General features: G+C 38.9%; 1 protein-coding gene across 11 annotated transcripts in view; it reads right to left on the bottom strand.

The window, feature by feature from the left end:
* LOC308423481 (protocadherin alpha-9) overlaps window positions 1-16,929 on the bottom strand; it is a gene marked incomplete at both ends in the record, with an annotated part of 218,243 nt that overhangs the window by 21,843 nt on the left and 179,471 nt on the right. For all 11 annotated transcript variants that reach the window (XM_080920174.1, XM_080920167.1, XM_080920175.1 and 8 more), the window contains 2 exons: window positions 2,649-2,737; window positions 5,774-5,832. In XM_080920174.1, coding sequence (XP_080776300.1) covers window positions 2,649-2,737; window positions 5,774-5,832 — 148 coding nt within the window. The remainder of the gene's footprint in view (window positions 1-2,648; window positions 2,738-5,773; window positions 5,833-16,929) is intronic.

Below are 16,929 nucleotides of genomic sequence, written 5' to 3'. Positions count from 1 at the left end.
GAGACATGTAATTTGAGTCTACTTATACAAAAGGCAAGACTGGAGAACAGGAGCCAGTAATCAGAATTATCCAATTTAATGCCTGACTTGTTTATCCTACAGAAAACATCACCTGTGATGCCTCCATTGATCCCTTCAGAATATAGCTTCTTTATCCCAGGCTTCTGCAGACTGTGAAGTTAAATGAAGAGCTTACCAGCAAAGCAGAAGAATTAAAAGGAAAAACGACCCCAAGAGGCACACACAAGTGAGGAGCAGTGCAACGTGGGCCCAGGTTCCTTTATGTCTGTGGTCACAGCCACTCTGGTGTTGGCATGAAAAGGACGGTCAGTGGCAAGATGCAGGAAGAGCTCAGACACAAGTTTAAGAGACCGCAAGCACAAGAGAGAAACCTTCCAGAAACAACTGCACCTCCACCATGAGGCACATGGAGTGACACAGTCAGTGGAAAGCAGGCTTTGTTTGAGACTGAAAACCAGGTTCAAAGAAGCATTTTCCTTTTCTGCAAGGAGCAATAAATAAACCTTCCTGACCCTGTGCTCAGGAGGGTAGTGATGGGTAACTCAGTGCTATAGATGTTGAACTATCTAGGAAACCTCAGAGGACCTGATTCTGGACCTACAATTGGGAACTACTGGATTCTAACCATTGGTTCATCAGTCAAATCCAGATAGATTACAAGCTATGAAATTATTTCCTCCCACAAAACATGGTTAAGCCGACTACATGTGCATTGATGCTCATGACAACCACTGTGATGCATTTAGGCACTTTGTCATTGTGCACTCAGTAAGTAAGCCTGACATTGGGATTCAGCTCAGCTCTTACTCTAAATAATAACATTAATCTTTACACCATTCCTCTTGAAATGACAGAGAACACACTGACTTCTAACTCCTCAAAGTACAAAGGACATGACAGAAGGCAGAAGAAAGTGCTTTTACCTTCACATAATTAGTGTGAAGGCATTTCAAAAAGCATGGTTAGGTCACCATGGAATAACTGAAAAATAGGAGCTCTGACCACTCTGTGAGGGCCATGAGTCATGTATCAGCAGCCAGTAAGAGTGAAGAACAATGGAGAGTCTTCATCTATCTTCATTAAAACAATGCATCACAAAGAGCTGGGCTACATGATCTCCAAACCTCACCCCTTTCTAAGAAGACATTGACTGTGGATAAATGATGGGAATTTTTTTTTCTTGAGGATGTGGCAACTGATAGATTTCCCAGTTTCCAGTGCATGGCCCTACACCTATGCATGTATGGGCAGCACTAACAGGACTTAAAGGGCTATTAAAACAAATGGAGTTAGGGGTATATAGAGAAAGCTGGAAGGGGTAAATAAGAATTAGATAGGATCATATTTCATTCTATACACATATGAAACTCTCAAATATGAAAAAAATAAAAAATAAACTCAAATGAAACTGCTTGCTGACCAATAGTAAATGTAAGTGTATGTGTGAATATATGTACATATGTGTTATTGAATGTGTGCATATACACATGTATATATATATATATATGTGTGTGCGTGTATATACACATATGTATACACATATACATATACATCATACAGCATATACATCATAAACATCATCATATACATATACTTATACATATTTCTGCTTTAGGAATATTTATCCCTAACATCCTTTTGAATCTGAAGGGCAAAGCTGGTTCCAAAACATGAAATAATTCATAAATGCTCTTATTTTATACGTGGCTAGAAGTTTACATTGATCAATAAGAGAATATATTCAAAGCTAGCACCTAACTTACCAAACTAACCTATATCTCCATGACAGCAACACTAACCCTAGACGTAGGGAGGGTGATCAAGCATGACTTCACGTGTGCCTTTGAGCAGCTCTGACCTGTCTGGGAGCCTCCTCATCCTACAGCAGTTAGTATTTTGAAAGCTCTCTGTTCATCCATTCACTGAACTGGGGCTGCAGATTGGTTCAATGGGAGTCTTTCACGTTCTTCCCATTGCCATCTGGCAATGTTAACTGTCTAATAAATTGCTTCAACTTGTGCATTTTTGACCAACCTTACTTTTTAGTTGACATGTGAAATGCTCATAAATAGCAGATGCTTACTTGATTAGAGTAAATAAAAGTCCTTTGAGTTGCCAGCGAAAAATAGGCCCTTAGCTGTGCATGTTATTCAGCCTAATCATTTGAAAGGCATCTGGTTATTTTTGGAGAGAAGTTTTCACATATACATTCTTATGTCATCTGTTCTGTATTGTGCATGCACTCGTGTTAATTCGGGTGGATTTTTGCAAAGCAGCATGCTTTGCAGCCATGTCGTATAGGCCTGGATTTGGAGCAAGATGCCCTTGTGTTTGAACCCTATCTCTGCTACTCAGAAGCTGCATGAACATGGATTCAGTACGGAACTTCTCTGTTTCTTTGGCCTTTAAAACTAAAGTAGGTGTAATAAGTTCTCAGTTATCTATTTTCAACTCTTGAAGAACTCTAAGCATAAAATCAAAACAGTTATGTGTATACAGAGATCATGTTTTTATGGAAGAAAAGAATGACACAAAAAGGAGCCATCAACATTCCTGCTATTACAAAATCAAGTCACTTGACAAGTTTCTGGAACCCAAACAGGAACAGCGAAATCCTGACTCTTTACCTGGTGTTGCACTGGATACTGTCGGCCACTGTTGATCAGGCCCTCCTGGACCAGCCCGTAGAATGCCAGCCTCCTCCAGGTGCACAGAGCTGAAGAAACGTATAGACCCAGATAACAGTTAGACCACAAACGTTTTTCAAGTTCTCATCCCACCCTCAGAAATTGTGCCCATTATGGAGGGAAGGCTGCAGCTAACACTCCTTTCTCATGCTTGAACTGCAACTGTGACTGCAGAGCAGTCACCTTGTAAAACTGCAAAACCATTGCTGACTTACTGCCTGCTGCACCACTGTGATAACCTCTTCAGTCTCTATGGCAGTTTGGGTTTTTATTAATGCCTTGTGGTGCCCACTACGTCTAACAAAAGACCCATAAGAGGACAAATGCCATTTTAATGGTTCAGTGATGATAGGGAAGTTTGCTCTCTGAACTCCCAACCCTCTCCCAAGTTAAACATACTAGTATTGTTGATAGTAATATTAGTTTGGCTACTCAACTCATTCCTGGGAGTCAGGGGAGGGGTCACATACACAGCTGAGAATTGAATCCTAGGTCTCATAGATGCTTACTCTCTATCATTGAGTTACATGCCCAAACCTTCCTAGTTTAATTCAAGGACAGCATGTCACTAAGTTGTCCAAGCTGGCTTTGAAGTTGCTGTTTTTCTCTATCTGCCTCTAAGTAGTAGGGGTTATAGGCATGAGCAACAAAACCAAGCCCAACTATTTAGTTAGGGTTTTTTTATGAAAACTTATTTGGTATACTGCAAGGAATGGTTGGATGGACAGACAGTAAAAAAAAGTATTGCCTGCTCCAGCTCCGATTAATTCTTGTTCTTACTTCTGTTTTATTTTTTTCTGTATTGTTTAATGCATAGGTGACCTACTCAACATATCCTAAGACAAAAGAAACCCAATCACAGCAATTCACAGATCCAGAAGAGACGACTTCAACATCGAACTCTGCTGGGACATGATCTGAGAGACTCACAGAAGCTCAGAGAGAAAACAAACCACCCAAGGTCAGGAAGAATACTGTGTCAGTTTATGTATGTCTACAACTAATGCACATCAGAGCTTCAAATATATCCGGATAGATTAATAAGGAAAATATGATCCCAACTCAGGAGCTGGGACAGTTCTCTAAAGTTGGTGGACATTTGTTTATCCTCAAATTAAATTACTAAGATCTCAGTGACTGATTGAAGAGGTTACAGGAGTCAACGGGTCAGAAGTGGAACTGTTGATGAAAGGGTATCTATGCATCCAGCAGTCCCTTGCTTGTCATTCCAAATGCACTGGGTAGAAATCCATGGGCTAAATTATGGTTTAACACCCTTATTCTTCATTTCCAGCACAGAATTTTATTTCTTTCTATTTTTCATTATTAATATGCTTTGGGCATCCATGGATCTACCAGAAAAGTATAATGACATAAAGATGTAACTTTCTTGCAACCAGATCAGCTCAAAGCAGATTTTAAAAGTAAAATGAGGATGGCATGATGCCCGAGGCTGGACAGGCCAAGTGCACTGTGAGAAGGGGGCATTCTGCAAGGTCACAGTTCTGAGACATGTTCAATGCCCTATACTGTAAACAAGACATAATGCTTTAGTTTCAAGTTGTATTTCATTTCATACCCACTTAAATTCCTAACTGAAACCCAAACAGGAGCAAATTGCAACAAGAAAGTGGTAATTCCTTTAGTATTTTATTTTAAATATAGTTTCTCTAAAGCTGCAGCTCATAGCTTTGGTATCTTTCAAGCAAAACACTAAATCAATCACAAGAGGATGGTAAAAGCTAATATGTAAAATGAGCTTAATTTACCTAAAGCACAGCTCCACAACCATCTCAGATATATACAATCCCTCTCTACTACATACAAACAGTTCCTCTGATGCATAGTATAACAGCATTTGTATAAGGGGTTCTAGAATAAAATCATGACCCCGGTTCCAGCATGACATCTCACCAAGCCAGTTACCAACCTTTAGCCCTTCGCTGACCACATCTGATTCAGAAATAACGCTCATATAATGATCTCTGCTCATTTGTAAGCTTGAGAAGGCATTGATTTATTTTAATCTAATGCATGTTTAATGAGCTTAAATTACATTTTCATTAATTCTACATATACTATTCTATACGCTTTTTCTTTAGACATTGACCTAGGTTTGATGAAGAGTCAATTAACAATCGCCCAGATATTCTGAGGGGCATAAAGTACGGAGTTCATTTCTTCTTCAAAGTTAAATCCTTTTGCTAATATAACCATTAATTTCTTGAGTCTCCCTATCTGGTTTCCAAAGACAGTCACAAATAATGAATCTTTCATTTGGCCCCATGGCATGGACACATCAGCTCTGGGAATCAGTTACTGTCAAAGAGACAAAGTAGAAAAGACCAAACTATATTAAGTCTGAGTCTTGAGTAATGCTATTACTCTAGGTTGATCTAAAGCAAGCTAGATTTAGTCTCCAGATATTCAATAATGTCCTGAACATGGCTCATCTCTAAAGAGCTCATGATATTGATAAGAATAAGAGAGCAAAATGATGGAGAAGATAGAAGATTCTAGAAGGGGTAAATATAAACAAAAATAGCTATCAGTTAATGTGTCTAACAGTGTCAGTGTGAGACAGGAGAAAAAGAAATATGAGATAGGACACAGTATATGCATGTACATTTATAATGTACTCAAACCTGGAAGTGCCTGACTTGTTAAAAATTAATTATAATTTTTAAGAGAGAGAAAAGATGTGTGGGTGAGAGTGATGAAGAACTTGAAACTATCACAGGGAATTTAAAATATTTTAAAGCTGATACAAAAGTTTTTAAATGGAAATATCCGTCCAGGAATTTTGATGAAAGTACAGAAACCAGCCTCTGATTCCACGTGGCAGTCTCATTTCCCCATGCTCAATAAGCACTTGGCACTGATTACTTCCAATGTTCCAAAAAAATAATCATGAAGACCAAAATAATTGCATTCCCGGGCAGAGTTTTCAAAGCTTCTCAATTTAAACAGCTGCTTCTGGGCTGTGAAGATACAGTTTGTCTAACAGAACCCACTTCAAGTTTCTCCCACATGAAGGAAGGAAAGAAGGAGAAGGAAGGACATACCTGTGCATGCCTGCTCTTAGTGAGGCAGAGTAGCGCCAGTCAGGGTTGGGCTGTCGGGGCTGCAAAAAACACAAAGGGAGTTTGTTGTTAAAATGACAAATCAAAGTTCACCCAAGGCAGTATTACTTGATTAGTTATTTCTTAAATATTTTCATGCACACAGTCCAAAAGTAACAAATGAGACATTTCTTATGAATCCCATAACATATATCAGGAAATAGAGGACTTTGTCTCCTGACAAGAAAAAAAATCCATTGTTTTTACCCTCAAATGCCCCCTCAGAGGCACACCTTCAGTCCTGTAGTCTAACTATAACAGTAGAGGACCACACAAATTCTGACGACCTGGCTGGTCTGCAGAGGACTGCAATCTACTGCTGGCTTTGCAGTCTGCAGCATTTTTGACCTGAGAAAGATGTGCCCAGTCATAACACTAGCAACTGATAACAGCCTCTTCAACTGACGGAGGAGGGATAGCAGGGAGAAGAAAACCACCGCAGTTTGACCTTGCTTTACCACACAAACCTTCTCATAAATCTGTACCGGCTCCCTGCTCCCTTCTCGTGCTTCTCCTCCTCATTCACCATGCTTAGCAGGAAGTAGATGGGATCCATGATGACCCCAACTCTTTCTGCACCATCTTTGTCTTAGAAAGAAAATTTGTGTGCCCACAAGCTGTCATTCGAAAGTGGAATTGATAAGGAAGAAAATACGGCACCTGAAGACTTCGTAGGGAACTATGTTTTGGCCAGAAAGCACCCAAAATCACTAGACACTAAATCAGGCATGGATGCTAAATTGGAAATGGAAGGGGGTTATAATTTTTGCTTTCTTCCAGGTTACAATGATCATAGTTAGCAACATAAAGTTGTTGCAGTGCCAATCAATGAGTTCAAAGTTCACATTATTCTTATCCCCACTGTTCATATACCCCATTCAAGTAATGTGAAATATTTTCATAAATATACTTCATAATGCCCACTGAAGTGGTGAGATCAGCATCCCCTACCCCTATACATTCTGTCACCTCGTTCTTTTGTATTCTGCTAGCAGAATATGTATATGTAACTAGCTCATCTTATTTTTCAAATCTATAACATGCTATGATTGTTCCAAACAAAGTTGCATAAATTACCACAGACTAAATAAGATGGGCTTCCATTTTCTACAAGTATTGTTAGTCAACAAAAGATAAAATGTTTGTAAATAGTTTTATGAACCTGAAAACATGAGTAAATACATCTACTAAGTTTGTTTCATGAAATAAAAACTGTGAAGCCCATGCTAATGCCGGCTCATGAAGTTCCCATGACAGGTCGGAGTCACAACAACCCCATGCTTCCAAATGCCTGTGGCTGGCTGCGGTGCTTTGCCACCCTACTTTTTTCTGGAACTCAGCTGAGTTGCCACGTGAAAAAAAACACCACACAATCTTAGTTTAGATTCAACAGGCAGCTCGATGGCTGGGTGCAGCAACTGTATTACCCGTTGACTCTAAACTAATATTGTGTGGTGTTTTCCTTCACGAGGCAGCTCAGCTGGGTTCCAGAGAGAAAGGTACTGCATCATTGGAGCACGGGTTTGCAAGAAGTGCACCCCAGCTAGTTGTGTGAATTTGAAAGCATGGGGCTGGCATGGCACCATGGGTACTTAGCTAGTTGGGTGGAGAAATTTCGGAGCTCTGGGTCAGAGAGTCTGCCGGGCTGAAAACAGGCCAGGATGATGGTAGTTTGGGATTTATATTTATATTTCACACAACAAAGTTCTTATCATTAGTGTCTCCTGCCACAGGCAGGACCAGTGTTAGCGTGTCCACTGAGAAAAGTCTTTCTAGAAAGACTCTTAACATCTGCTGAGTAGCTGTTGCTTATCTTCCCATGACTGGGTAACTTGCGTGATGAAAATCACTGCAACTTGATCTTTGGGATGAAATCACTAATCTCAGTTTGCTGAAAGGCACAATTCTATCGATGCTGAATAGGAAAGGCACTTTATTACACATTCTAACTTCCCCAGCAACACATTTAATTTGTTGTGTTGCTATTTTCAATAACATTCCATCTGCAACAACTTACTTCTCAGATTTATTTGCCACAATGATAGTTATGAGATTTCTTATGGCAATAACATCAGACAGGAGAAAGGAAGAAAGCAAACTAGTATATCTTAATTCACTGTCTAATACTACACAATGAAAACAGCATTTTTATTCCAATACTTTCCTGACCAAGTGTTCTGTGAAGCTGACTGCATCTGTTTTACTCATAAAACACAAATATCTTCAAAAGATTAATGAACACAAAACTATACATCCTTAGAACATAGAAAAGTCTGATATTGGGTAAGTTTTCAGAGTATTTCTAGGTAAATGAGCTGTCACACACATTGTGATAATTATATTTAAATTATAAAAATGAGTGAGATTTAAAGATATTAAATTTGCCCGATTGGCAAATTCAAGTGGTAGTTACATATAGTTACTTCTACATTCCTAGATGCTGATAATCTTAAAAGAATGCAAAACTAAAATCCAAGAATATATGTGGGTTGCATACAAAATTTTATTGTTTGGAAAAAGTTCAGGTTGAAAAACTGATGACTGATGTATCTGCTACAAGACAGGAGGACTTTGGGCCGACTATGATCATTTACCTCTAAGATATTTGAAATTACATCTTGGGATTTTTGTCTCTTTCTTCATTTTGTCTGTTTGTTCATCTGAGAGAAGGTATCATGTTGATCCCAGGATGGCTCAAATTTACCATGCCAAGCCTGGCCATGAACTCTTGATTCTTCTGATTTCACCTGCCAACTGCTGCAATTACAGACTCATACCAGCACACCTTGAGTGTGATGAATTTCCATTGGGAAAGTACTCCAGTTTAGTCTTCTAATACAATAAGAGCTACAGAACTCTAGATGCAGAAAAAGTCAATTAGGTAATCCATACGGGTGATGTAATATTACTGAAGAACAAGAACCAACTTGAGTTCTTGCTAAAATTATACAAATATTTAATGTATCCTGCTGTGGAATTATTTGTGATTTATGCATTAGGATACTTAGGCAACAGAAGGATGAATCACTTTTAAGATGCCTTAAAGTGAAACAGTTAAAAATATCCTATGTTATTCATAAACTCACATGAACACCCAGTGAAATAAACAGCTGCCATCTCATCGTGCAAACTGCTGTTGAATTTGTCAATAAACTGCTTTTTTAAACCTGAAACTACAAACAAGATCACCCTTTTCTTCCAAGTAAGGTTTAATTCAGACAGTTTTGTTTTTCACTGTGCTATCTAATGGACACCGGTCTGAATTGCAGTGGGCAAATGCTAGTACAACCACAAGATCCGCACACCAAATGCTCCTGTCCTGTATAATCTCAAGACTCAAACTGTGATGGACTTATCCCCATAACTGTGTTTACATGGCTTAACTGTGTTTTAAAAGGGGGAGATTATTTGGGTAGACCAACCTAACCACAAGAGCCTTTATATTCAAATCTAGAAACCACAGACGGAGTCGAAGAGATGTGAAGCATGACACAGATTCTATGTGTCAGGAGACTCTCTATAGCCAGCCCTGAGAATAAGTCACATAATAGGTAGGACCTGAGAGAAACCTCTCTGAGTTGAGAATAATGCTTCTCGTTGACCCAGCAAAAAGGGATAAGCAGGCACAGGATTCTGTCCCCCAGGAAGTGAACTCTGCCAACAGTACGAATGAACTTGCAAGTAGATTCTTCCCTGGGCCTCCAAAGAAGTTCCTAGCCAATGTGTTGTGCTTTTTAGCTTTATGAAAGCTGAAATGGAAAACTCAACCACATATTGCAGGGCTATGAGACACTCAATGGGTGAGGTTCTAACCACTAATTCATGGTAATTTGTTACAATGGAAAAGGGATGCATTAAAGAAAAACCAAAATAGAACACTGAAAACAATCACTACATTACATACTGGTCTTTCCATAAATCAAACTTAGAGGAGGATAAACCTGGGTCTGAGTAGAAAACTTCTAAGTACAACGTGTAGACACTAAGCTACAGAATGAGAAAGGAACATAAGCATGACTTTAAAATATACATGATAGGTTCTAATAAAAAAGAAAGTGCTAGGTTTGCTTATTCTGAACGCACAACCTGCTGGTACAGCAGTTAATTCCTTACACACAGTTGAATCTCCCGGGAGCCAGCAAGGCTAGAAAGAAACTGACATTTCTCTCCATCTCTACAATGTCAGATATTTCTTTACATGTACCAAGTTCAAATTCTTGAAAGAGCTTATATAATTTTTAGGTTAGCAAATTTAAAACATTGCTAAAGAATTCTCTTGACCTACAATTTTTTACCCCATGGCTACTGATTTAAATATTGGTCAGGATGTCATTATATTAATCAGGTAAATTATGTCCATATTATACTATGCATACAAAATCTGATCCAAGTGGGGTCCTGTAAAAGTTACATTTAAGAACACCTGTTTTTTGAAACATTACTAAAGAGTTCTCTTGACCTCTGAATTTTCAAACCATTGCTACTTGTTAAATACTGTTCAAAATATTATTATGCTAATCATATAAATTAAGTGCATATTACAATATGAATAGAAACTCTGATCTAAATCAAAATTTTAAAGAAAATATTTTACTATCAGACTAAGTGGGGGGGTCCTGTAAAAGTCACATGACCAGCTCAACTTGGAATCCATCTCAAGGGAAGGCTCCAAGGCCTGGCACTATTACTGATGCCATGGTATGCTTACAGATAGAAGCCTAGTATGGCTATCCTCCAAGAGGCCCAAGAAACAGCTGACTGAGATAGATGCAGCTATGTATACCCAACTAATGGACCGAAGTTGTTAAATTAGAGAAAGGCTTGAAGAAGCTGAGAAGGAGGGTGACCCCATAAGAAGGCCAGCAGTCTCAACTAACTTGGAGCCCTGAGATCTCTCAGACATTAAGCCACCAATTAGGCACATACACTAGCTGCTCTGAGGCCCCCAACAAATATACAATAAAGGGCTGCCTGGTCTGGCTTCAGTGAGAGAAGACTTGACTAACCCTCTGGAGACTTGAGGCTCAAGGGAATGGGTAGGTCTGGTGTGTGTGTGTATGTGTGTGTGTGTGTGTGTGTGTGTGTGTGTATGTGTGTGTGTGTGTGTGTGTGTGTGTGTGTGTGTGTGTTGGGGTATCCTCTTTGAGACAGGGGTAGGAGGAATAGGATGAGGAACTGTGGGAGGGTGGACAAGGAAAATGGTAATGACTGAACTTTAAAAAATTAAAAGTAATAAAAATTACTTGTAACAATTGATTATGAATGATATGAAATCTGAATGAGAGCTACTTAAGAGGAAGGAGGAGATCAGAGGGTAGGAGGGGGAGCAAAAATAGAAAGCAAGAAAATGCCAAAATGCAACCAATCACATTGTTAACAGAAAAAATGGAAAAGAAGAAAGAGGAAGAAGAAGAGAATAAGGAAAAAAAGAGGAGAATAAGGAAAAAGAAGAGAAGGAGGAAAAGAAGGAGGAGTCACTTTATCAAATTCTCTTTGCATCATGGTGATGGCAGTTTTTCCTCAAATACTGGGAAACTGACATCATTCTGACCTCTCATTGAAAGCAAAATTCATATCCAGCCAGGGCAAGAATCCAGAAATGAATCTGCTATTCTGTCAGGCAGATAGAGTGCCAATAGACAATGCATAATATGCCAAGCTGTCCCTGCAGAGTGTTCTCAGTAAGACCAGATGCCCATGTGATAGCTCACTGTGGGGTCAGAGGAAAGGGTAGGTCAATGGCAATCAAGCCACAAGAAACATCCTTCCCCATCAGTCAGAATATTCTAAAGAGAGAACTCAGACATTATTCCTTTTCTCAACTTTCTCTATGGAAAAAAAGAGGAAGAAAATCATCTGAAGAAAGCATTGTACTCAAAATTCCAACCCAATTCTTCATAGAGTTGGAAAGAGCAGTGTGCAATTTCATGTGGAATAACAAAAGACCTAGAATAGCAAAATCCATCCTCAAAAACAAGAACACATCTGTGGGAATCACTATCCCTGACCTCAAGCTATATTATAAAGAAATTGTGCTGAAAACTGCATGGTACTGGTACAGAAATAGGCACATAGATCAATGGAATAGAATAGAAGATCCAGAAACAAAAAGGCAGCCAAAAGATTGGGAAAAGATCTTTACCAACCCTACATCAGATAGAGGCCTAATATCCAAGGTATACAAAGAACTCAAGAAGTTAGACATCAGAGAATCAAACAACCCTATTAAAAAGTGGGGTACAGAGCTAAACAAAAAGTTCTCAATTGAGGAATATTGAATGGCTGAGCAGCATCTAAAAAAGTGCTCAACATCCTTAGTCATCAAGGAAATGCAAATCAAAACAACCCTGAGATTCCACCTCATACCAACCAGAATGACTAAGATCAAAAATTCAGATGACAGAAGATGCTGGCAAGGATGAGGAGAAAGAGGAACACTTCTCCACTGTTGGTGGGGTTGTAAACTGGTACAACCACTCTGGAAATCAGTCTGGTGATTCCTCAGAAAATTGGACGTAGTACTACCTGAAGATCCAGTTATTCAACTTCTCGGCATATACCCCAGAGAAGCTCCAACATACAACAAAGACACATGCAACACAATGTTCATAGCAGCCCTATTTTTAATAGCCAGAAGCTGGAAAGAACTCAGATGCCCTTCAGTAGATGAATGGATATAAAAATTGTGGTATATTTACACAATGGAGTACTACTCAGCTATCAGAAACAATGACTTTATGAAATTCTTAAGAAAATGGATGCATCTAGAGAATATCATCCTGAGTGAGGTAACCCAGTCACAAAAGAACAGACATTATATGCAATCACTGATAATTGGATACTAACCCCAGAAAGCTCTGAACACCCCAGAAACAACTCACAGACTATATGAAGTTCAAGAAAAACAAAGGCCAAAAAACAATGAAAATAAAAAACCATTATGCTTAATCTTTACACACCAAGAAAACTTGGACTATCTCTAGGTTACATCTTGTTTTACATGTACTTTATGCTCATTGTAACTAGTAAGATTTTAATGCATACTATCAAACCTTTAAAAAAATCAAGTACTGACAAAAATGTATTCATATACTTTTATGCAAAAATGCTTTTTAAAATCTGTACACTTATCTTTGTTTTTTAAAATAAAGTTGTTCAATTTTTTTAAAAAAGAAAGAAAGCATTGTACTATCAGAACAAGAACAAATAAACATTTTCTTCAAGACTATCCTACAACTGAAATTTTAGCCCCACTAAAAAAGTGGTCATCAAAGATGAAATACTAAAATAGAAATTCCTAGTTAATATTCTTTGGCCTTGGTGCTGGAGACATGCCTCAGTGGCTTAAATAATTTGCTGCTACTGCAGAATATCAGGTTCAGTTCCCACCACCCACATGGTAGCTCGTGACTGCTGACAATTTCATCTCCTGAGGATCCAGTGCCTTCTTCTGTCCTTTGTAGGCATGGAAACATATATGGTGCAGATAAACTTGTGTAGGTACACACACATAAACAAACAAGCAAATATAAAATAAAATCTCTTGGTCTTGTGTGATGTGGTATCACATGCCTCTTTAATCACTCAAGAGGCAGAGGCGGGAGATTCAGGAGCTCAATGTCATTCTCAACTACATATTGAGTTAAGAGACCAGCCTAGACCATATCAGAAGAAGAAGAAGAAGGAAGAGGAGGAGGAGGAGGAGGAAGAGGAAGAGGAAGAAGAAGAAGGAGGAGGAGGAGGAGGAGGAGGAGGAGGAGGAGGAGGAGGAAGAAGAAGAAGAAGAAGAAGAAGAAGAAGAAGAAGAAGAAGAAGAAGAAGAAGAAGAAGAAGAAGAAGAAGAAGAAGAAGAAGAAGCAACTTTGTCTATTCTGATCATTTTACAGTTTTAAAAACACACCATCATATTACTGTACATAGAGTGTAAATCATTCTAGGACAGAGCCACCAGATGGCAAAGTGAGCCCTAGAGGAGACATATCCTGAAAGATTACATTAACTCTTTCAGATTCCCATGTCTAGATTTAAGTTTAATATGCACATACAGTGGGTAGAAATAACTGAGGACATGATGTCTGCAAATTGCTTCGTTATACATAAAAGGAAAGCCAAGTTTAAATTTCTCTGCTGCTCCTTTATGACTTCACATGCTGTGCCACTGAGTACTCAAAATGACTCATTAGCAATCAATCTTAGGACTTGGTCTCTTTTCATGGAGACTCTGAAAGAGGAGCCAACTACTTTCACTTCAGGTTTTCAGAAGGCTACAAAGAGAAATTCTGTCCTGTTGCCAAAAAACTGTCATAGCCCAACTTATGAAATTAAAACAAAACAAAAAACAAACTAAACAACACTGTAAAATCTACCTAAAGATCAAAAATCTGCTACTATATGGTGATGTTTAATAAGCAACAAGAGAAACCTCAGTGAGATAACAAAGGTAAAGGCTCTGAGCAAGCATTGCCAATAGTAAAGCAGTAAATAAATAAATAGCTAGCAGTAGCATTTTGACCGGCTATGCCACGCCAACATGTGTGTGTGTGTGTGTGTGTGTGTGTGTGTGTGTAACTGGGATTTTTGTTGACTCCTACTGTTGAAGATAACATAGGCTTTAGAGTCAAACCGCTGAGGTTTAAAATATAACACAACTAGCAATGTGTTGTATTATATAACCTCTCTGATAATGCTTGTTTCATGCATAACGTACAGGAAATGAAATCACATATGCACATTTTGCAAAGTACCGTGCTGTTCATAGAGCAGAGTATTCAGTGGGTACAAAGTCCTTCACTTTCCATTTTCAGTTTCTGTTTCATTTTAATGTTGGCACATGCCATTAGTAGCACTACAGCATGCTCCTGCCTGCCATCTGCAGTAGCTAGGTAAGGAAAGAGAAAGCCCAGCCTGGCAAAGTCAGCTTGACCTAGCAATGATGGTTTCAAGACAGACTGGTTTCTGCCACCATTTTGCCATGCTCTACAATGGGTCTCACTTTTTCTGCAAAACTGCATTAAACACAGGAGTTGTAGACCTTTGGATACCTCACCAAATTTTGGGAGGTGTCTATCACATGTCATTTGCCTTTACTAAATTCATGCACTCTCCTGGAAAACCCTGTAACAGCCATCGCTTTCTAGACTAATTTTATTAAGGGTTTGTGTACCATAGTAACTATTAACATACAGGTCATAGTGAGACAGAAATAGTTCATGTATCAAAATGCCCCACACTGTGAGTCATGAGAGAAAGGGCGAGCATGCCATTTTCCTAAGCTTCCAGCACACAGCTAGTGGCAAAGCTGAGCCTTGTCTGGTTTGCTCTGCATGCACTGTCGCCACCTGCAACCCGCCCCAGTCCCATATCACCTGAACTTGTTAGGCAACATCTATAGCATCCTTATCTAAAGACAAATCATTTTTACAGGCTTCCAAAAGCTACCATGTAACAATTTTGGAAATGCATTGACATCTCACTCAAACTCTCCCCACCTCCATTTTCTCTCCACCCCCTTCCTTAGACTGTAGTCTGCTTCCTGTGGCATCTCAACATTGACTACTTTCAGGGTCTTCTGATACGTGAATAACATCTATAGGAAAATGAAAAATGCAGCCTATTGACAATTGAGAGTTCGGATTCTGTGGTTACATTACTCTCCTCCAGATTGCCATGAACTTTAAATGTGAAAATGTAGACATTAGTAAACCATACTAATATGCTGATGAAAAGTCATAAACTATAGGAAAAACAGAGTGTTGATTCATTTTGTGCTGACTCTCAAAGTCCTAGCTACAGAGTTGTTGTTTGAAAAGAAAACCCACCCATATTTATAGGACAGGGTTTTGTATTGAAATACAAGTTTAAAGAACCACCAGGCAGACTCCTATTATTTCAGACATGCTCTGAGACTTTTCTATCCAAGTATACCTGCACCTGAATGTACTTTTTGATAATTTCTATGCATTCTCATTATAAGGACCTGTAACTAGTTAGAACCCCAAACTAGTACTTACACCAAGTACTATGTACAGTAAAACCATCTACTTCCTAAGCCTTTTTATACCATTGGATGCCTAATTTTGGATTCAGAAAACAAAGATGTGCTTTCGGGTATTTTCATTCAACTTAAAGACATGAAAAGCTTAAAAATTACACTTCACATTTCATCAGAAGCACAGAAATGGTTGACATGGAGCCAGAAGATTATTGATATCTAAAATGAATGAGAATCTTAAGAAGAATTCTGAGTATGCCGAGGACATTGGCTAGGGTGGAGTTCTTGTCCCACATTCTCCTTATTCTGCCTGTCCTGATCCCCACCATCCCCACATATTCCTATCCCACTCCTTTATGAGCGCCCTCAGCCAACAAGACAAATGTGTACTCGTTCACTCTAGCCTACTACCATTCATTTCTTCTCACAAGAGTGACCACATCATCCAGCCATGGCAAACTCCACCAGGGTGGATTTCCAGAGGACCCTATCACATTAGTCCTGTGTGATTAATTGAATACATTTTAGAAACAAGGTCTAACACTATGTAGCCTCAGATAACTTGGAACTCATATGTAGACCAGGCTGATCTCAAACTCACAGAAATCTAACTGCCAATCATTTTCATTGAGGACCTTCAAGATATGAACAGCAACAATATGCAGAGGTAACCACACATCTCTAGAGGTCTCAGAGCTTATATATTTAAATGTTTTAAAGCCCAAAGCAATTACCCTGAGGTGATACAGCAGAGATTATTTCTCTTTGAACCTCGCATTACCTCCTAGTATTATAACTCTTATTCCCGGACCTGTTCTATTTCTATAGAACTGTGCTTCAACCAAAAATACCCAAGACTAATCTTCACTTTTCAGACATTCTTATGGCAAATTCTTCATGTGTGCCACTAGAAAATGGTAAGTAAAGAATTCTCCAGGGCTTATTTTCTAGAGCGCAAACAGCAGGTTACAATAAGACCAGAGGTACCACCACTAACACTCAACTTACCAGATAAACCTTTTGGTGCTAATAAATCAGTAATACCAACCACATGCAAATGGAGGAAGGGACACATGAAAAAAAAATGCATGGCTTTCTCAAAGACACT

This window comes from Micromys minutus, assembly GCF_963924665.1.
Source record: "Micromys minutus genome assembly, chromosome: 8".
Lineage (NCBI taxonomy): Eukaryota > Metazoa > Chordata > Mammalia > Rodentia > Muridae > Micromys > Micromys minutus.
The sequence above is the reverse complement of the archived record's forward strand: the minus strand, read 5'-3'. Positions and strand labels throughout refer to the sequence as shown.